Here is a 23,010-nt window from a genome sequence, read left to right on the forward strand (position 1 = left end):
TAGTGCATGACAATAAGAGGACGGGTCCAGTTCCCTGGGTTGTGTCAGCCTTGCGTGGGAGTCCAAACAAGAAACACACCCAGATGAACTAATCCTACTTTATGGTGAGATTACATTAACAGAACCCCGCAAGTTCCCCTCCTCTCCTTTTAGTCTCTGGAAAAATAGGGAGGGTCCCTTCTAAAAGGCTTCCCCATTTAGAGATTGAGCTACCTCTTATCAGAGCTGCAGGTTTTCCTTTTGTCTCCCAAAGCTGTTCCACATACCATTACAGGTTGTCTGGATGGGGACCTGAATTGAAACCGTGATGGGCTGGGGAAGATATGACGACAGACGCAGGGTGGGCCATTCACAATTATTATTTTTTTTAATATTTTTTTTATTTTTATACATCTCATTGTGGGATGGTTTGATTCCTGTGTGTCATTCAGTTCAATGCCAATAAACAACAGCATTATTCCTAGTAATTATATTTCATTTCCATTTTTAGTTTTACTAGCACGTAATTTCTACTATCATCCTTCAATTCTAAATTGTCGGGTGCTGCTTCATTTAATAATCAGGAAAGAAACCACTCAACTCCATTTGTTTGAAATTAAGTGTACTATTACTAATTACAAATGAATAGTAGCAAAGTAAAGCTGAGTCTGGTTAATTGGGCGCGAAAGCAATGAATATCATGTATAGGTCAATCCCCTCCCCTTGGCACCCCAGTCCATAGTCCAATTATAATTCACCCAACTGTCAGGTGGGAGATATCTTCAAAAAACATCATCAGGGTGGAATGCTGGACAGTTAACCTTGGCGGGAATCTCCCTTCTTCCACATGCGCAATGAGATGGTCAGGACAGCGTCTAGAATATTCCTCCAGCACATAATGATTCCCCTCCCAAATACCATGCCCCCCCTCCCCGTTTCAATGGCAGCCGAAATTCCCGCTCTGGGCCCATGTTATCGCAGTTGAGCTTAGAGTGCCCTCTTCTGGCGCAAAAGAGAAACTTATGGCTCTTTTAGATTCTGGTTGCTCACGTTGCATGATAAGCCCTGAAATAGTTGAGAAAATGGGCTTGAAACTAAAAGCTTTGAAAATCCCTATTGCTTTTTGCCAAATAGATGGCTCTATTGCGGGGGACGGTCCTGCTCATTTTTCTACTGAACCCATCGAGATGTGGATGGGAACCCACCAAGAAATAATAACTTTTATTGTGGTGCCAGGTCTCCCCTGGCTCCGTAGATGGAACCCACGCATTAACTGGAGAGAGGTGTGGTTACGGATTCGGACTGCCACACCCCCTGAGGGGAAAATTGAGGCTCCAAAGTCTGATAATACTACCCCCACGCTGGCGGCCAGGGGGCAGGAGAAAATTGAGGGGGAGGAAAGAATTCCAAAGGAATATTGGGACCTCAAAGATGTTTTTAGTGAGAAATCTTCTGATAAATTACCCCCTCATAGAGCCACAGATTGCACCATTGATATTTTACCTGGAGTGAAGCTTCCAAAGCCCCAAATATATTCAATGACCCCTAGAGAGATGGAAGAAATGAGGAAATTCATTGATAAAAACTTGGAAAGGGGCTTCATTGAGCCAGCAAGGACCAAGATAGCTGCACCGTATTGTTCAGAGAAAAGAAAGATGGCTCCTTCAGATTATGTGTTAATTTCAAAAACTTGAACTACATATCTGCCCAGAACCTCTACCCTTTACCACTAATGAAGGACATGCTGGCCCAACTAGGGAAGAGGAGGATTTTCACTAAATTGGACCTACAGGAAGCGTACTATTGGGTCAGAATTAAAGAGGGAAACAAATGGAAAACTGCTTTCAACTGCCCCCTTGGTTGCTTCCAATTTCGAGTAATGCCATTTGGCCTCCAGGGGGCGCCAGCAGTCTTCATGCAACTGATTAATGAGGTTTTGCATGACCATCTTTACAAAGGCGTAATGGTCTATTTAGACGATATCCTTATTTACACGGAAACACGTGAAGAACACGTGAAGCTTGTTTGCACGGTTCTGAAGAACTTCAAGCGGCAGAACTGTATGCCAAACTGTCCAAGTGCGAGTTTCATCAGGAAAAGGTTGATTACCTGGGTTATCAAATCTCCCACAAGGGGATAGAAATGGACCCCACTAAGGTCAAGGCTGTCACCGAATGGGAGGCCCCACGCACACGTAAGCAATTACAGAGGTTTTTGGGATTTGCTAACTTCTATCGTCAGTTTATTCCCTCGTTCGCTAAGATAGCTCTCCCTATTACTAACCTCCTTAAATCAAAAGGAGGAGCTAAGCCCAAACCTAGCAAACCATTGGACTGGACTATGGAGTGTCAAGCTGCTTTCGAGAAGCTGAAACGCCTCTTTGCGGAAGAGCCTGTCCTGAAGCACCCAGACATGGATGCGCCTTTTGTGGTCCAGGCTGATGCTAGTGATGTGGCAGTGGGGGCAGTACTGCTTCAAGCAAATAGCCAAGGTAAATTACAACCCTGCGCTTACACCTCTCGCAAACTGACCGTTGGGCTATTTGGGAGAAGGAGGCTTTTGCTGTTCGTTGGGCTTTAACAACCTTGCGCCATTTTCTAGAGGGCGCCAAGCACCCTTTTGAGGTGTGGACTGACCATAAAAATTTGGAGGCGTTGAGAACCCCCAGAAAACTTTATCCCAAACAGATGCGCTGGACTCAGCATTTCAATAGATTCAATTTTACTTTGAAATACATTCCGGGAGGGAAAAATTTTATGGCTGATGCTTTGTCCAGACTCCCACAGTACAACTGTTCAAAGCTCAGTGTTGTCCAACCTGTCATTCCCACAAAAAGCCTGGTTGCTCCTGTTGTCACCAGAAGTCAAACAACTTCTACATTAGAGGTCACAAAAGACTTTATCTCTGACCTAAAAAAGGCCCTTACAGAGGATGACTGGTTCCAGCAACACATGGATGAATGCACTATAAAAGATGGATTGGCTTGGATTGGGGCAAAATTGTACGACCTTGTGTCCATTAGGTCCGTTGTACTCCAATGGGATCATGACTCTCGCATGGCTGGACACTTTGGTTTCGTCAAGACCCTACACCTTGTTAAGAGGCAATTTTGGTGGCCCTCATTGAAAAAAGACATTGAGGCTTATGTAGCTAGTTGTCCCTTTTGTGCCGCGGCAAAACGCCCTCCGGGAAAGCCCCAGGGATTGCTCCAGGCGGTAGCTCGCCCAGAGGCCCCGTGGAAGGAGATCTCCATGGATTTCATTGTTGAACTTCCAGAAAGTCAAGGAAACACAGTTATCTGCGCTCTACATGGGGCAGCCCTTGAAGAGCATTTGGAGACTTCAACTCATCCAGAATGCAGCCGCGCGAGCGATTGTGGGTGCACCTCGGTACACCCACGTTACACCTATCCTCCGCGAGCTGCACTGGTTACCGATCGGTCTCCGGATACACTTCAAGGTGCTAGTCGTCACTTATAAAGCCCTTCATGGTATTGGACCTGGGTACTTGAGAGACTGCCTGCTGCCAATTACCTCCCAAAGACCCATTAGATCACACAGGGTTGGCCTCCTCCGGGTTCCGTCTACCAGCCAATGCCATCTGGCTACTACCCGGGGGAGGGCCTTCTCTGTGGCAGCCCTCTGGAACGAACTCCCGGCAGAGATTCGGACCCTCACCTCTCTCCAGGCCTTCCGAAAAGCCGTTAAAACCTGGCTGTGTCGGCAGGCCTGGGGTTGATGAGTTCCCTTCCTCTCTCGACCTGTGTGTCTGTTGGCTATTTTAATTGCTTGTATTGTATTTTATGTTCCCTTTCCCCCTTGAGTTGTTCGCTGCCCTGAGTCCCGTTGGGAATAGGGTGGCATATAAATAAAACAAATCACAATCTCAATCTGGGTTGTTACTGACTTATTCTCCAAGCAAGTTCATTTCATTCCTTGCTCCAAGATCCCTTCCGCTAAATCTCTTGCTAAGATGTTCATCTCACATACCTGGGGTGCCCGACCGCATCATTTCGGATAGGGATGTTCAGTTCACCTCCCTGTTCTGGAAAGAGTTCCTAAAACGGATTGGCTCCGCCCAGGGAGCCCCACCATCCTCAGACTAATGGGGCCTGTGAGAGGACTAATTCTGTGCTGGAACAATATCTACGTTGTTTCATCAACTACCAGCAAGATGATTGGGTGGAATTGTTGCCTCATACTGAAGTGGCTTACAACAATTCCGTGCACAGCAGCACTGGCTTTACCCCTTTTCGTGTGGTATACGGGCAGGATTTTGTGCCCATTCCAGAGGTTCCTCGCGAGCAGCCGAAAGTGTCTTCACTATCCAAGTGGAGTGGTCGCCTTCGGGAAGTATGGCCTTTGACACTCGGTGCTCTAGATGCTGCACACCGCACTCATAAGAAACATGCTGATAGAAAATGGACTAAACCCCATGCATATAAAGTTGGTGATCGGGTTTATTTATCCACTAAGTTTCTTCAAACGACTCAGAAGTCGAAGAAGTTGGGCCCCAAATATGTTGGCCCATTTCCAATTGTCAAGATCATCAACCCTGTCTCCGTCCGTCTCCAGTTACCTAAGCACCTCAGCCGAGTTTATCCTGTTTTTCATGCTAATCTCCTGAAACCTGAACTTACTTCTTCGTTGAGGGATCCTCTTCCGCCTCCACCCGCCTCACTTTTGATAGAGAGTGAGCAGCATTTTGAGGTCCGTGAGATTTTGGACTCTCGTAAGCGAAGGAACCGTATCCAATACCTGGTGGCTTGGAAGCATTTTCCCCCATCTCATACTGAATGGGTTGATGTCCCATATTCGGGACTTCTCATAGTTCTACCATACATTGTATCATCTTAACCTCTGTTTTTGCTATTTCCCTCCTCTTTATTTCTACCTCTAGCCCCCCTTTAATCCCCCTTCTATCATTCTAATATTCAGACGTGATCCTTATTTTTTTCATTATTCAATATTTCAATATGCACTTCTTTTAATTCTTTTATTTCACCTACTTTTGCATTATAACTATGCCCTCTAATTTTGTCTCCCTTGGCCCTTTCCCCCCACTGTTCTAATTCTTTGACTACCTGTTCTAACCCCTTTTTCTTCTCTCCAGCTGTCTTCCTGTTTCTCCTGTTTCCTTTTCACATCTTTTAGAGTATTTCCCTTCTGTTCTACTCCCTTATTCACAATCAATTGTACTAATATCTTCATGTTGTTGCCTTCTTCTTGTTGATTTCCCAATTCTGCTATCTCCTCTGCTCTTTCTGATGATTTCATTTTTTCCTCATTGTCCCGTTCTTTACTTGTTGTTCCTTGTATTATATTTTCCAGTTTTTCATCTTTATGTTCTGTACAACCAAATATTTCCTTCATCTCCTTGTGTTGTTCTTTTATAAAATCCTTAATGTCTTGGTACATTAGCTCTATTTCATTGTCTCCATTTTACAATCAATCCAATTTAAGAAAAAAAAGCCAGGGGGTTGTCCATTCCTCTTCCAATCACTTTGATTTGCTCAACAATATTCAGGGTCACTTGACTAAAGGTCTTGTTTATTGTGTAAGTTTCCAGTAATTTTTTAAAAGGTCCCAAAGTTGCACAGTTCTCTTTTAGCAGCAGATGGCACTCAAACTTCAGCTTGGCACTCCCTCCTGCATAGTGCTGATTTTAATTATTTTAATTTGTAAAACCAGGAGGGCAACATTTATAATAATAAAAAATGAGCTCCAGATCAAATTCCAGTATTTTTTTAAAATACCTTTTCAATACCACGTCTTCACTTTGAGAGTTCAATTTTCTTTTCCTTAGTTTTCTTTCAAAAAAATTATCTTCTTAAATATTCTGATTTTTTTCAATATGCTTTTTTTGCTGCAGGGTTAGGGGTCACTTTTCAATAAAAAATAGTCTCTTACCCAGTTCACAAGCCACTCACTTTCTCTACTCCTACACAGTCTTAGGTTTTCAGCTTCATGGCAGCCATGTTTGCTGCCACTGCTCCCTGTCATCAGCTGAGGGGTCTTTCCTAGTCAGGGGGGGAGATGAGTCTCCCCTCTACTTTTGGAGTGGCTATGGTCCAAATTTGGACCATCCGATAAGGAGAGATCAGCGCTCACCACGGAGTTCATTGATCAGTCTTCCGAAGGTGCCGGAAGTACAACTGGAAGTCCCCACCATTCACACTTTCTAAGCCAGCTGTCCTGGCTGACCAGTCCCTACAGAAATGAAGAACGTTCTTGGTTGTTCTAGTATCTTGACCTTGCCTACTTTAGAAGGATGAGAGATCCAAACACAGAAGGAATACTCCTGAGGGGAACGTCTCTCTGCTGCAGGGTGACCTCTCTCCAGATGTTGCTGCCCCGATTGGCAGGTAGCTCAGGGCCACATTCCAAATCCCATAATGATCTGGACAGCCTTGTATAGCAGAGCGCTAGGTTCTGTTGTGGGAGAAATGTTTCCCACAGGGTTATTTAAGCCTGGAGACCAGCACAAAATTTCACTGATACCCATCTGGTTTATTTTCCAAACTGGAGTCAGCAAAGCTAACCTAAAAAGGGCAGGATGCAAACTACCTCTACAGAGTCGTGCAAGTTAGGCGAGATGTTTCCTGAGTTAATCAAGGCAGAACAAGGAAGTAATGGAGAACAGTGGCTTCTTTTTAGAGAGCTACGAGTCAATGGTCCCTGTTTCCCACGGCTCTGCCCACCATCTGGTATCTTCTGGTTTCTCCAGGCCATTTGAGACTGGGCTGAAGGGTGCTTGTTTCTCAAGTCCCTAGAAAGGTCACGAGGAAAGGAGTGGTCCAAACAGCATTATGTCTTCTCCTACAGTCATGATGGCGAACCTGTGGCACGCATGCCACAGGTGGCACGAGGAGCCATTTGTTAGGGCACACGAGGTGTTGCCCTGTCAGCTCCAGCGCACATGTCCGCTCTGGCCAGCTGACTTTGGCTTTCTTTTAAGGCCGTTTTTTGTCCTCTAGAGGGTGAAAAACAACCCAATGCGCAAACCGGACGTTCGGGGACAGACTTCCAGTTTGTGCGTTAGGCCATCTTTTGCCCTCCGGGCAAACCAAAAGTCCATGCCCAGGGGGACAGGGGAGGCTGTTTTCGCCCTCCCCTGGCTCCTAGAAAGCCTCTGGAGCCTGGGGAGGGTGAAAAACATGTCCATCGTGCGCTAAAAGCGGGAGGGAGGGCAGGGGGGTCATGTGCCCACACACTACCCCCCTGCGCCCCCACCCCCTCCTTTTGGCACGCGGTGGGAAAAGTGTTAGCCATCACTGTCCTACAGTACAGTGCACTACAACTTTACAACTGATTGGAAATCAGTTGTAAAGTTGTAAAACTCCGTTGTTTCAGATTTAACTAATGCTTTAACTCCGAGACTTCCCTCCTCCAATTGAATGGCAGTATTACTTTTAGGGATGTGACATGCTGCCGTTTTTTAGAAAAAGGAGAGATTCACCTGTGAAAAAAATAGGAAAAGAAATTGCATCATAGTATTTTAACAAGGTTTGTCAGGGTATTGGGAGTGAAATTTTTTACAATAGGGCAGGGGCCCTAATGTGCTGTTTCTCTACCCATTCATTTTGGGCTGAAGGTAAATGCTTCCAAGCAACTAAGTATTGGGTTTTCCCCCTGTGGGTCCTAGAGTCCAGGATTTCCTTAATTTCAAAATGTTGTTCACCTTCTATCATGATAGGAACAGGAGGTGTAGGTGCATGTGGTCTGAGTTGTGAGATTACTTCTCATTTGAGTAAACTAATGTGAAACACTGGGTGGACTTTCCTGAGTGTCTTTGGCAGGAGTAATACTGGGTTGATAACTTTGGTGATCGGGAAATGTGGTCCTAATTTCTTTGATGGTTGCAACGACTTCAGGAATTTTGTTGATAGGTATACTCTATCTCCAACATGGAAGGGTTTGGGATCTACTCTTTTTTTGTCAGCTTGAGTTTTGAAAGCCTCTCTAGCTTCCTGTAATGCTAATCTAACCACTGGCCATGTGTTTCGTAGGTTATCTATCCATTCTTTTAGTTAGGGGATGGTGGGTTCCTCTGTGGGTAGTTCAGGCATGGGGTTGAAATCCTGGCCTGTTGCTACTCTAAAAGGGGTGAACTCAGTGCTTGAGTGCACAGCGTTATTGAAGACCACTTCTGCAAAAGGTAAAAGAACAACCCAGTTGTCCTGTTGAAAATTAATAAAACATCTTAGGTATTGTTCTAGAACCATGTTCCGATTTTCAGTTTGACCATTAGTGCATGGATGCTGACTGGAGCGCAGTCCTTGGGTGATGCCCAGTAAGTTTAAGAATGCCCCCCAAAATTTTGAGGTGAATTGGACCCCTCTGTCAGAGATGATTCTCTGCGGGGCTCCATGAAGGCGATAAATGTGTATCAGGAATAACTTGGCTAGACTTTTGGCAGTTGGGATCTTTTGGCATGGTATAAAATGTGTCTGTTTTGAAATCAAGTCTCTTATGACCCAAATGACAGTATTCCCTGCGCTTTCTGGTAGTTCGACAATAAAATCCATAGGTATTTCTTTCCAGGGTGCTGAGGTCTCAGCTACCTTCTGTAACAGTCCTGGCATTTTTGCCTTGGCGTCTTTTGGCTGCCGCACAAATTGGACAGCTGGCTACATAGCTCTCTATGTCTTTTTTAGTGATGGCCACCAAAATTGCCTTTTAATTAGATGTAAAGTTTTACAAAACCAAAGTGTCCTGCTAGTTTGGAGTCATGCCACCTTTCCATTAAGTGCAGTATTTGGCTGGTTGGAACATACAACTTCCCTCCCACCCAAGCTAGGTTATCTTTCATCAGACTTTGTGGCTCAAAAACCATTCGTCAGTGGTTAAAGCTTGTTTAAAAGTTTGGATGGTGTCATTGTCCTCCAGAGTGTCTCATTTTCCCTGGGATCTGGTGGTTACTCTAGCAGCTAGTTGATTGTCTTCTATCATGGGTTTGATTATGTTTGGCTACATACTACTGTATTGCAGTTTCCTGGATAATGCATCTGCCAGGAATTTTTTTTCCCCTGGGAAGTATCTGAGCGTAAATTTAAAACTTTAAAAGTACTGAGCTCATCATACTTGTTTTAGAGAGAGTTTCCTTGGGGTCTTTAGGGCTTCTAAATTTTTATGATCCGTCCAGACTTCAAAAGGGATCTTACTCCCCTCTAGGAAATGTCTCCAGGTTAAAAGAGCCCATCAAACTGCATAAGCCTCTTCCTCCCAAATGGCCCACCTTTGCTCAGATTCATTCAATTTTTTGGATGTGTAAGTGCATGGTTGTAATTGGTCTTCCTCATTTTTCTGAAGTAAGACGGCTCCTATTGCCACATCACTAGCATCTGCTTGTATGACGAACGGTTTCTCTGTGTCCGGGTGCTTTAGGATCGGTTCTGCCGAAAACAGCCTTTTAAGTTTTTCAAATGCTGCTCGGCATTCCATTGTCCAGTTCAAAGACTGCTTTCTGTTTCGGGTTTCCCTCCCCCTTCGTTTTTAAGAGCTTGGTGATGGGGAGAGCAATTTGGGCAAAAGCGGGGATAAACTGCCGGTAAAAGTTTGCAAATCCCAGGAAGCTTTGCAACTGTTTGCGTGTTCTGGGTGGTTCCCAGTCAAGTACCGATTGCACTTTCGAAGGATCCATTTCTATGCCCTGGTGTGAAATGCGGTATCCTAAGTAATCAATTTTTTCTTGGTGGAATTCACATTTGGAGAGTTTAACGTATCTCAGAATATAATAAAAATGTCATCAATATAGACTATGCAGCCCTTATATAGATGCTCTCGCAATACTTCGTTTATTAATTGCATAAATACTGCAGGGGCCCCTTGTAGCCCAAATGGTAGCACTTTGAATTGATAGCATCCAAGAGGGGTGTTAAATGCCGTTTTCCATTCATCTCCCTCCTTAATCCTGATACGATAGTAAGCCTCCCTTAAATCCAGCTTTGAAAAAATTCTCCCTTTGGCTAGGTGTGCTAGCATATCCTTCATAAGTGGGAGGGGAATATACATTTTCCATACTGATTGAATTTAAATTTCTAAAATCAACACATAAGCATTTGGAGCCATCTTTTTTCTCTCTAAACAACACTGGGGCTGCAACTTTTGGTCGGGCTGGTTCAATGAAACCCCTTGCTAGGTTTTTTTCAATGAATGCCCTCAGTTCTTCCAGCTCCCTTGGAGACATACTATACATCTTGGGTTTAGGGAGTTTGGCTCCGGGTAGGATTTCTATTGCACAGTGAGTGGAGCGGGGGGTGGGGGGTGGAGCTCATCAGATGCTTTTTCACTAAAAACCTCAGCCAAGTCCTTATATTCTTTGGGTATGCCCTGGGTTGGCATAGTGTAAGTAGGCATTGCTGTTTCTAGGTGCTCTGCCCCCTCAGTTTCTCTGTCTGGATTTTCAGCAAAAGTCATGTGCATCTGCACTCTTATGGTGCCTCACTTCCAATTAATTTTGGGGTTCCATTTTTTCAGCCATGCAAGACCCAGAACTAGTGGCCATTCCATGCCAGGCGCCACTATAAATGTAAGCATTTCCTCGTGGTTTCTGATGCCTATCTGTAGAGGCTCAGTGGCAAATGAAGCTGGCTCCCCCCCTGCTATTGACCCATCTAGTTGGCAAAAAGTTATGGGGCTTTTCAGTTTCCTTACATTAATCCTCAACTTCCTTACCAGGGTTGGGCTGATCAAACAGTGGGTGCATCCCGAGTCCACTAAAGCTGAGATTTTCATCCCCCTCTCACAGTTGGGGTTAAATAGTCTCAGGGGCAAGGTAAGCGGTTTAATTGGTGTCAAGCCAGCCTCCCTCAGCAACCAAGAAAGAAACCACTTAACTCCATTTTGCAGAATTAAGAGTACTTTTACTGGTTATGAGTAGATAGCAACTAAGCAAAGCAAGATCTGAAGCAAAAGTGCGCATAATCATACATATCAATATGTGACCCAACTCCCTCCCCCTGGTAACCCCATCCCATAGTCCAATCCGCACAACCCTCAAGTGTCATGTGGGTTCCATCTTCAAAAAGCATCATCAAGTATACCGGACAGTTGGCCTTGGCGGGCACATTCACTATCTCCAGCATGCACAATAGATGATAAGAACAAAACTCCCTTTTAACAATCACTCCTGTGCTGAAGACTTCCCCTCCCAAATACCATGCCTCCCCCTCCCTGTTTCAATGACAGCCGAAAGCAAGTAGCGAAGCAGAGGCTGACAATTGGTTTGCTTACCAGTGGTTCATCCTCTGGATCGCTTCCAGATGAGTATGGTTCCTCCTGCTGCGAAGCCAGGGTTTCCTCCTCAAAGAAGGGAGGGAGTGGAAATTCTATGGTCTCCCTGCTCCTCAGGGCCATCTCCTTTCCGCGCTGGTCAGGTTTCATAGGTTTTCCTCCCAATGGGCGATCTGGTTTCTTAGCTAGTGCCTGAGAACGGCATTCTGCAGCTCGGTGCTCCTCTTTTCCACACTTGAAACAGACTAAGGATTTCGGAGAAGGTGTTGTTTGCGGTTTAAAAGGTTCTTGTTTCTATTGGGGTGGGGATTTCTTCCACATTCGTCCTGCCCGATACTGATTTCTGGCCATGTCGATCTCTGCCTCTTCAGCAATAAGATACCACTCATGTAGATGGGTTGGGGCACCTCGGGCCACGCAAGCATTGTAGAGTTCATCACTCACCCCATCCTTGAACCAGCTTACCAGGATATCGTCTGGCCAGTTCACATAACATGCCAGGTCTCGGAATTCTTCAGTATACTCTGCCACTGGCCGGTGTCCCTGCTTCACAACTTTAATGCAATCACGTGCTTTGCGGTCTGTGAGGGGGTCCTCGAACCGTCGTCGCAGGGCCATTATGAACTGTATTCTGGTGCATCGGCATCATGTAAAGTCACCATCCATCTGGCAGCGACTCCTTCCAGGGCTAGGGTGACCACTCGTACTCAGGCTCCTTGGGTTCGAAAATCACACCCATATTCTTGCATGTAGGTGAGCACCTGTGCCACAAAGAATCCCAATTTTTTCGGGTTCCCATCAAATTTTACCCCTAGGAAAGGAGTTTTCCTTTCTAACTGCAGGTTTTGGGGTTGGTTCGGAGTGGCCCCCAATCCATGCGCCAACTGGGGGGGAGGGTTTTCTGGGTTCCTAGCTGTTGCTGCTGTGCCATCAGCTTGATCAGCAGGGATGAGATGGGGGTTAGTTCCCCTGGCGTCACCCCTGTTTGCTGTCCTTCCAACGCTTCTCGGTTGCCGGTCTGGCTCCCCCTGGATGTTGAGATTTTCCAAAATTTCCATCACCAACTGGGTTACATGCCTCTTCAGAGGATCCTCCCTCAGTGCGGCTTCATTTAGCTCCTCCTGGTCAGAGGGAGCTTCTAACTCCAATTTCCACCCTGGTTTTTGGCTACCTTGGATAAGAGTGACTCCCCTGGTCTTCCTTTCCCAGCTGTCTTTCGTCCCAATTCCGATTGACCAATGGGGCTTTTTGGGGTCCTCCAAGCTCAGTCCGTTGTCTCCGCCAGGATACAGGGAACAGGTCTCTGGTTGCGGAGGGGTTTCCATCTCCCTCCAGCAGTCAGTTTCCCCTTGTTCGCTGTTATGCTCAGACATGGTTTGCTGGGTCCCCTCGTTGAGTAAAAATGTTTCTCTCCCAGTTGACCACTTTGCAGAGAGATGCTGCTTTATGTAATGGCTCCTCTCCGAACTTGAGAAAGTAAAGAATCTTGAAACGGATTATTTCAAAAGGAACCTTTAATCAAGCAGGATGGAAACCATTAGAAGCAAAACAGCATCTGAAAAGCTTTAGGCCATGCAAATGGGATTAAGCTGATAATGACCCCTCCCCTTTGTCCGAATGCAGATTCTGACCAATACACAAGCGTGAAGATGCTTCCTTAACTCTTCTGCCCTGAGAGTCAATAAAGCACACGTTCCCATGGCTATCTCTAGTTAGACATCAAAGTTATATATCCCACATGACTACCATAAACATCCCTCCAGCGATGTTGGGACCTTCAGTCTCCCGGTGACAGGAAACCAGTTGTAAAGTTGTAAAACTCAGTTGTTTCAGATGTAGCTAATGATTTAACTCCGAGGCTCCCCTCCTCCTAATTGCTTGAAAGATGGTTTCATTTCACTCGGCCTTCAGTTTATAGATTTAGTGGTATCCATCTTGGGCAGAGCAGATACATTTGATTAGTTACTCCTTTTATTGTTACAAGTTATTTTTGCTTTTATAATTTATCATGTTTGTTATAGTCTACCCATTACTTTTAGTTTTGAGAAGTTTTTAAAAAAACTAAGAGCCATGGTGCACCATAGAGTACAGAATTGCAGGCTGTTTCTGCTGACTGCTGGCTTCCTGCAGTTTGGCAGTTCGGATCTCACTGGATCAAGATTGACTCAGCCTTCCATCCTTCCGATATTGGTTGGTAAAATGAGGGCCCAGATTGTTAGGAACAATAGGTTGACCCTGTAAGCTGCTTAGGCTGTAAAGCACTGGGAAGCGGGATATAAGTCTAAGTGCTATTGCAATTACATAAATCTTAGAGTTTTATCCCCTCCCCCACCACACCACCCCGCCGCCGGTACTTCCATTAGGATTTCTTAATACGTAAAGGTAAAGATCAACTTTACTTAAACCAGGCATTCAAATCTGTGTTAGGGAAAATTGTATCTTAAAATAGTTTAGGAGTATTAGCCATTACACCTTTCTCAAACATTGCCAGTCTCCGGAAACTCTGGAATTCATAAGCATTTTTTCTAAAATTTGCATTCAGAAAGAAAAAGCTGCATATAAGTAGAAAACCATATCTTAAACCTTGGAAGGAGGAGGCAGGTTCACAATTTTATAGGTTTTCAAGTGAAATATATTTCCATTATACTGAATAATAAAAAACCACACACACACACACACACACACACACACACACACACAAAATTCAGTTTCCTTTTCTAAACAAGAGATAGCATTTACTTTCACCAGTGTAAGTGGTTGAAAAATTAGCCCCATGAACGCTTTGATGGAAAACACTCTTGTCTGGAAAACGTAAAGGTGGTTTTCCCCAGTGATTGAACTTGCTTTCCTATCAGTGCAGGAGGCAGCAAAGCTGTCTGGCTTGTTCAGATGCAACCCGGCCAGTCTTGAGTGGATCATTTTTTCCTTGACTGTTTCTGTTTATCTGGTGCTATTTTGTTATTAAATTTGTCTCACAGATTTAGGAGTATTGTAGGCAATGAGACTAAGAAATAAATTTGTTACCATTAGTTTTAAATCAGGTGTAATAATAACTGAAAGATTGATATTGAAAATTTAACATTTTACGACTAAGCCGGTTACAATATTGACACAGTCTTGCCTACCTCAGAGATTAAGATGTAAAGAAAATAATTTTACAACCATTAATTTAAAAAGGAACAGACATAGAAAGGTTTTCCCAAATTGGGCCTTTGCTTTCTCCTTGAACTTCTCACTAGATGGCGGTCTTAGATTTTGAAAGCTGGTATCATAAGCTGGAAAGCCAAACTCTGAAAGACAATGTCTTAATTTTGCTTTTGAGCAAAACTGCAGTACAAGAAAAGTTAATCTGAAACAAACATATTTTGTCCTGGAGACAAGCTAAGAAACTTATATTAAAATTCAGTAGTGCCCTTATGTGTTTGCATAAAAATAGGGAAGTGAGTTGAGCCAAGAGTCATAGGTGTAGGCTACCACTTTTGCCATCGAGCACACACTCTGAGGTGTTTAGGATACCAGTCTAATATACTTACTTCTCCCAAGACATCATTATTATTTTTATACATGAGGGATATTTACTTTGATAAAACATTTTTGCAGTCTATCCAGAGAACTTTGGTCATTAGTTACTGTATTTTTCGGAGTATAAGATGCAGTAAGGTTTCGAAGAGGAAAATTGAAAAAAAAAAGTTTTTGCACTCTGCAAACCTCCCCAAAATGGCCTGTTTTTCACAAAAGCGGGCCCGTTCCCCCCCCAAAAAGGCATGAATAGAGCTTAGGAGGCTTGTAGTGTGTTCCTGGGGGGGGGACGGACCAAAAATGAGCAAAAAATGCCCCATTTTTCATAAAAAAACTGGCATAGATAGCCTTTAGGAAGCTTATAGAGTGCTCTTGGGGGCGGGGGGGGGGGCAAAAATGAGCAAAAAAACGGCCTATTTTTTGCTCATTTCTGCCCTCCCCAGCCCTCGGGAGCTCTCTAAAAGCCTCTATAAGGGTATGCGTGGCCATTTTGGTGAAGGGGGTGGGGTTTCGTGAGGCAAAAAATGCTGTATTCAGTGTATAAGATGTACCCAGATTTTCAGCCTCTTTTTGGGGGCGAAAAGGTGCATCTTATACTCTGAAAAATACAATACATTAAAATATAATAAATGCGTGAAATGCGTTCAGGTTTTTTGTTAAATCCTGTGCTACTTTTTATTTACTAGACACAGTGAAGAAGCTTCAGGATCAAAAGCATGACATGGAAAGAGAGATCAAGACCCTGCACAGGCGGCTGAGGGTAAGTCATCATATTTGTTGGGCTGAGAAAGAGAGGGGGGGGGGACTGGCCCAAAGTCATCCAGCTGGCTTTCATGCATAAGATGGAAGTTAAGCTCACAGTCTCCCATTTTCTAGCCTGGTGCTTTAACCACTCAAACAAAATAGTTCCTTATTTAGTCCAGTTGCCTTCATGTTCTTTTCCATAAGGGTTTGAAAAGAATGCATGTCTTTTCTGCAGTTCTTTATTTATAAATTCATAAGAAGCCTCATAGGCCATTAGATCCCTCCTTTGGGTAGGAATCCAGATCTGAGGAATGTGGGGATGCCTCTAAGACTCCACTTGAACACATTCACATTCGGAGCTGCCACCTCTCTTGGCCATCCATTCGGCTCTCCAGCGGCTCCTACCGAACAGGAGATCAGATCAACACAAAATGCACCCTGGAATGGGAATCGCTCCTGCCTTGGGCTTTTTGCTACCACAGTGTATGCTGGATCATATTCAGTAACTGATCAACTCACAAGATCTTGTCACAATATTACTGTTAAATGAAAGATCCCTTACCCTTGATCTTTATCTTTCATTTCAACTTCACCTTGTTTCTGTTAAATCCCATAGTGATATTTTCAGCCTGTTTCTCCAAGCTGTCATGGTCTTTTTCCATGTGGTTTCTGTGATCTGGGTTCTATGCTATCTATTCATTGAATTTTGCTCTATTGCAGACTTACTAAGCAGTCTTTCCATATTCTCATTCACATTGCTAATATAAACACTGAAGGGCCCTGGACTGAATTTTGTATTACCCATTCCCTCCAATTTGATAAAACATTGAGAAGGACGTGTCTGACTTTTGAGCCAGCTCCAGAGCTACTTAATTGTCTCGCCATTCAGCCCACACTTGCTGATTTACATGCCATGGAATATTTTGCCAAATAGTTTGATGTAATCAAGTGCATTTTATCTATTGCATTATGCTATTAAGACATTTCCAGATCAAAAAATAAGATTAATCTGAAATAACTTATTTTTGACCAATTTTTTGCTAATTAATTTTATTCACCATCTTGTTTTCAAAGTGTTTACCGATCAAATTCTCATCCTAGAGTTCTTCAAGGTATCTGGCTTTCTGACTATTTGAAGATACGACAACCCTCCCCAGGGCTACTTAGGACCGGATTTGAAGTATAGGATTTTAAGTTCATTCAAAATAATCGCATATTCCTTTGCTCCACTGTTTCTCAAAGTGTGGATTGCAAAATCCAAGAAGATGGCAAGAGTTGTTGGAGATGGCAAGCTATTGTCATGAGAGAGTTCCATCCTGCCGGGTGTTTCCAAGCAGGGTGTCAGCTGTTTGGGGTTTCATCCCCACCCCCTCACCTGAGTACCCAATCTCAAAAGATGCCGCTTTCCATTGTCTCTTCCGATTGAATTGCACCCCTGTCAGATCCCTGCCCAGGAATCTATTGCCTGATCCCTGCTTATTTTCAGGAAGAGTCTGCAGAGTGGCGCCAATTTCAAGCAGACTTGCAGACTGCGGTGGTCATTGCTAATGACATCAAATCTGAAGCCCAGGAGGAAATTGGAGAGTTGAAGCGCAGGCTGCATGAAGCTCAAGAAAAGAATGAAAAGCTCACCAAAGAGCTCGAGGAAATAAAGTCACGCAAGTATGTTAATCAAACTTAATTATCATCTATAATGTATTTATGGTAATTTCTTACATTTCTGAAAGCTGCACAGCATGCAATTGTTTAGCACAAGAGCATATCAGATAATTACAGGGGTTTTTTGTTCATCTGTTAGAGGAGGTTTATAAAAATGATAAATGTATTAAAATCCTTTTTTTAAACTACTGATAGTCCTCAACTTTCAATTAGTTGCTCAGTGACCATTTGAAGTTACAGCAGCCTTCCCCAAGGCTACTTATGACTGAATTCGAAGTTCCCACAGTCACACACCCCCAGTGGTCACATGATCATATTTTGGGTACTTGGCAGCCAGCCTACATTTATGGCTGTTTGCAGTTATATGCTCACAACACCACAATTTACGACATTTTTTGGCAGAAACCAGCATTTCCAACAAACTGATCGTCTCACATGCATGCATGCCAGAAATCCGGAAGACAAACATGCAAGGCCACGCATGCCGGGAGACATGGCGTCATGTGCCACTTTGAACCATGCGTGTCATAGGTTTACCATCATGGCTCAAAGGCATTAAAAGACCCTTGCAATATGATCTTCTTTCTTTAATTTCACTAGGAATTTTTCCTTTTGATTCTTCTGTAAGAGCCTCCCATCTGTTTTGTTCTGAAAAACTGCCTGAGGGAAAATTCTCTTTGAACCAAATCTGGGTTTCTAAAACTTTTGCTGGCTTCCTCGCTTAGAGTGCTGGTGGAGGAGGAGGCCTTGAACCAGGGTCCTTCAGGAACCACCCATACAGGGAGGCTATCAAAGTCAGAACCATCTCTGGAGAGTCGGAACAGAAACTCCCCATTTGCTATGGAAAATTGGCAGTCAGTTGCTAAATATTTATCACAAAACATCTCTAGAATGTTAATGGTTTGTTATCTAGGTTTTTCTAATCTTCTATTTTTTTCAATGATTGATATTTAAGCCCTATGCATACACATTATGTAAAATTCAGTATTAGAAGTATTTTAGAATTTATATTTGTGTCCCTTTCAAAATTTGTTTTTAGAAATTGGTATTGCAATAACAATCTGTTTTCAGTTTTAAGAAATGTTCATTGGGATGGCAAAAATATATATGAATGTGATGCCCCTTGCCTGTTACGCCCTGTATCCCCATTTTTTCACCTCTTGGGAGCATCTGACTGAGCAGTTCCTGATTTTCCCTCCCTCTCCACTTACATGAATTTAAGTGTAAAATACACTCTTTTTGCTTTAGCTTCATCTCTCTCTCGAGCATATTTATAGATCACCGCATAGAAGGCACTTGACAGTACTTCAAAGTATGAAAAAATCCTTCTTTGTTTCCAAGTGGCCCCGTTTTGTCTTAGTTCCATATGTTTCATGTCGTAAAGGGTTTACTGCTTGTTCTTTCCCTTAAGAGTTTTAGCATTTCAGGCACACTGGATGATGTGCTAGTCAAACCGTTGAAAGTGAACCTTGTTGGGTTTCTTCTGACCACAGGCAAGAAGAGGAACGTGGCCGAGTTTACAACTACATGAATGCTGTGGAAAGAGATTTGGCAGCCCTGCGGCAAGGCATGGGGCTGAGCCGGAGGTCCTCCACCTCTTCGGAACCAACCCCCACGGTCAAAACACTCATCAAGTCCTTTGATAGCGCCTCACAAGGTAATTTTTCTTTAAAGATCTGCATAAAATTAGTGAAATATTACACAGGAACGCCACATCAGACTCTTATTGATGATAAATGTAGCTTTATTTTACAAGATGTGTTTTCTTTTCTTTTCTTACGTTCTGCCATTAATGTCTTACTGTTCCCCATTGATTGCCTTCACTCTGCATAGTCCTACTTAGTCCCAAAGGGTTTACCGGGATGAGTAGGTTTGTGTGTAGGAGTTACAGAATAAAAGTGGCTGAAAGGAAACGACAGCTTAGAGATCACTTTCCAGTGGGACAAATGCCTTCCCAAAAAAGGTCATTACTAATTGGAATCTGTTTTAAAATAGATATTTATTCTGTTGCAGTTTTTAAAAATACAGACAAAATAGAGGTCCCCAACCTTTCTGGGTTGGGGGCCTGGAGGGGAGGAGCGGTAGGCGCCTTTATGCATGCATACACACACGTGAACGCGATCGTGAGTGCCCACACAATGCAAACGGGGCCACACGCATCCATGCAACGCAAACAGCAAGTGTGCCTGCACGACACTTGCAGCAATGCTAGCACAAATGGGAATATGAGCCAATCGTGGCCACAGCCCGGTAGTGGGCCCTGGCCCACAGGTTGGGGGCTCCTGACTTACAGCACAACAAAAATAGTAAGAACAAACACAAAAACATGGCTAAGAGAGGTTATATACAGCCATCTAGTGAGTAATCTCTTTAAGTTCTTTTAACAAAACAAACAAAAAAGAATAAGCAAACAATAAGGTTCAAAAATTAAAGGAACTGCACATTTCCTGAATCCAGTTTTTGAAGCATAGAGAAATAACACCTTTTCAGTCTCTTGGTGTAAATTACTTAGCTATTTCCCACAAACAATACGACCAAAGTTCCACAAAATTTTTTGGAATGTGATTAGAACATTTATCCACCTATCTAGTTATATATGCTACAGAAAGGAACCAGAAAGGAACCAGTCGCACTTCGGGCCAAATCATATGGGACAATGCATCATCAGACTTTTCTGTTACCTACAAAGAAAATCTACACTCCGTCCTTTGGGGTGAGCATGGAATAAAAACTTCCAAATGAGTTGATTTTCAACCTCAAATTCAGAGAAATAAATTTGATATTTTTAAAGATTTGCATCCATTGATGTTCTATTATCAGATATTCCAGCTCTACAATATTCCATTCATCATAAATGTTGATAGTTTCCACTTTAGAGATATTTTAATTTTCTGATATAAACACAAAAACTCCCATATTGCGTTCCATATCAAAAAGCTCTGAATGGCACTTAGAAAATCTGTGCATTGACAGTATTTCCATAGGTCAATTGCAAAAGGCCACATGGCTTGGATCTGCTCATGTAATACTCTCGTTACGCCAACACCAGCTAAAGAACTGGCAGCTGTGATTTCACATTGTTGTGTATATAGTAATAATTTATTAAATGTGTACTACTTCCAAATCCCAATGACTCTGGGCAATATACAAATTGCTAGAAACATTTAAAAACAAGGAAGCAACAACAAAACCAAATTAAGATGGCAGAAAGGGGGGAAGTGGGTAAGAATGAAGAAAAGAGAGCTCAAACATGAGACCATCTCTGGATGTTTTTTGAGACTGCTAGAGAATCTGGTCCTTGTACATCTGTCAAAAGCATTTTAATTGGCAGATGCCATAAGAAAGTACCAGTTTAGCTTCTTTAGATCGAAGACCCATCAGAGTCCCTTTCATTCATCTTAGTATCGTTTAATTGTCCCGCTCTGTGCACCAATTAAATTCTTAGTTTGTCTTTATTATTTTTAATTTCAGTTTGTATCCTAGGAGTAAAAGCAGCACTAAAAATTAAACAATCCATCCTTAAAGTAAATTGTTCGACATTCTACTCACTGTTTAACATTCTGACTGTGAAGGGACTAGTTGAAATCTATTAGACTTAGGCAGAGAGAAGGAAATTCAAAAACTCCAGTGCTGCAATAAGAGGAGTCCATGCTGGGGAGATGGGGGCTTACGGGGCAACACCTCTGGCTCTGTAGATTGTAGATTGGACCCCCTTGAACATCCCCCTGAAATGCAAATTCTAGGGAATTTTCCTTGCCCCAAGATCAGTCTAAATCTTGCCCTAAGAAAGCAGTGAAAATGCCCAGGTTGCACGGGGACACCCAGAGGGTGACGACTCTCCAGGGGGAGCTGAACTTTCTTGCCAGCCATGCTTGTTTCTCTTTCCTTGGTATGAGGAAAGGTGAAGAGGGTTTCTTGCTAGGTTATTTATGCCATTAGATATAAATCTGGAGCTGCTTTCTTCTTCTTCCATAGTTCCTAGTCCTGCTGGAGCTACAGTCCCCCGAACTCCACTGAGCCCAAGTCCTTTGAAAACCCCTCCGGCAGCCGCTGTCTCCCCAATGCAGGTCAGTGCATCAACAGGTTTTATCAGGCCTGGCGCAGGTTAGCAACAGCAATAGCCTTATGCCAAGAAACAAACCCAGAATGTTTTTCAGGAAAGAGTATTATTTATCATTGGCTTCCCATAATAGTGCCCAAACTACATGAGTTGTGTACCTCCTGCTGTCTCTTTGGAGAAGCCGTGACTGGCCATGTGGCTTCACCTGTCTGAAGGTCTCCTAGAGGGGACAATCCACCTATTTCTTAGGCTGCAAAGGGGACAGCCTTCTTTACTGAGCCACAGTTAGGAAAACAGTGAGACCCAAAGTAAGACATGCTAGTTTAAAACTCCTTACAAACCATGATTAACTGGAACAATCAGAACTGCAGTGCCTGAGATCAGAAATCGGGCAGCCTTTTCAGCATTGGATTGTGTGAGAAGTAGAAATGGGGGCAAACCCTCTAGCTCCGTGATGGCAAACCTATGGCACACGTGCCAGAGGCAGCATGCAGAACTCTCTGTGGGCAGGCACGCCATTGCCAGCTGCTCTTTTAGTTTCCAGCGTGCCCATGTGCTCTGACCAGCTGGTGCTGATGGGCGCCGGACCACCAGAAACCCAAAGATCAGCTGGCCAGTGCACATTTGTGCTGTAAACCCGAAGACCAGCTGGCTGACGCACACATCCATGCACCGGCCACCTCGTCTTTGAGTTTACGGCACTCTGGCATGCGCACACATTCCAGTTTGGGCACTCGGTGTCAAAAAGATTCTCCCTCATTGCTCTAGCTTGTTATTTGTTCCTGTTTTTGCAAGCACCCCTAGTCAGGAATACCAGCAATACAGGAAGTCCTTCTTTAACAGCCAAAATTGAGAGGGCAAGTTGATTATTTAGTAACACGGCCATTAAGCAAGACATGACTTGAGCACAATTTTATTGCCAGCTGCTCCATTGCCTCCACATGGCCAACTGTGCAGATCTTGTGAGTGTGAGATATGGCAACAGTTGTAAATGTGAAGATTGGTCATAAAGTTACTTTTTCAGCAATATCGTAACTTTGAAAAATCACTAAATAGGGCCGTCGTTAAGCAAGGAGTATCTGCATAATACTTGAGAGACTGGCTTGTCCCTAACTGACTCTGCCTACCCAGTACACTAAATGGGTGCCCTCCATTAAACGTTGGCATCTTGTGGGACTTGAGCAGGGTGCCTTCTCTGTTGAAGCCCCTCTCTGGAGCATGATTCCCCCAAAGATCGTGACTTTCTCTCCTGGGGTTCCGTAAAGCTTCAGTCTTCAGCACTGTGAATGTGATGATTACAATATAATTAAAATACTCAATTACCCTCTAGGGAATCTTGAAACAAGGTCTCCAGCCAAGCCCGACAACCACAATCTTTGGAACAAGTCATTTATCTTCCCTAGTGAGGGACCCACGACTGGGAGTCCAGCATAAACTGATGGTTTGGCTAGTTTTGAGCCTGATCTTCTGCCATTACTTGCTCAGCTAAATCATAATGACCTACTGGGGTTAGTGGTGCCTCTCTTGGAGATGTCTTTAAAATTCAGATAGGAGCATAATATTCAAGTGGTGAATGACAACAGTTGTGTTTCCCCCCTTTAGAGACATTCCATCAGTGGACCAATCTCTTCTCCTAAGCCGCTTGCAACTTTATCAGACAAAAGGTCCAGCTATGCGGAAATTCCAGTTCAAGGTATGAAGCGTCTTTTGCTATGAACATCACCAGGCACATTTTTAGAATCCTCCAGACGTTTCCATAATTCAGAAACATGCACTGATGGGGGCTGAGCTGGGAGGACCTTTGCAGAAGGAAGA

At 43.6% G+C, this 23,010-nt stretch overlaps 1 protein-coding gene across 3 annotated transcripts in view; it reads left to right on the forward strand.

Moving 5' to 3' along the window:
• SPECC1L (sperm antigen with calponin homology and coiled-coil domains 1 like) overlaps positions 1–23,010 on the forward strand; it is a 69,679-nt gene that overhangs the window by 23,195 nt on the left and 23,474 nt on the right. For 2 of the 3 annotated variants that reach the window (XM_087705921.1, XM_087705922.1), the window contains exons 6-11: positions 15,419–15,492; positions 16,963–17,138; positions 18,629–18,792; positions 19,726–19,848; positions 21,111–21,202; positions 22,798–22,888. In XM_087705921.1, coding sequence (XP_087562047.1) covers positions 15,419–15,492; positions 16,963–17,138; positions 18,629–18,792; positions 19,726–19,848; positions 21,111–21,202; positions 22,798–22,888 — 720 coding nt within the window. The remainder of the gene's footprint in view (positions 1–15,418; positions 15,493–16,962; positions 17,139–18,628; positions 18,793–19,725; positions 19,849–21,110; positions 21,203–22,797; positions 22,889–23,010) is intronic. The other variant, XM_087705923.1, reaches the window with a different exon arrangement.

The sequence above is a fragment of the Thamnophis sirtalis genome, unplaced genomic scaffold (genome assembly GCF_051295495.1).
Source record: "Thamnophis sirtalis isolate CommonGarterSnake01/CBP01778 unplaced genomic scaffold, rThaSir2_p1.2 scaffold_2, whole genome shotgun sequence".
Taxonomy (NCBI): Eukaryota; Metazoa; Chordata; class Lepidosauria; order Squamata; family Natricidae; genus Thamnophis; species Thamnophis sirtalis.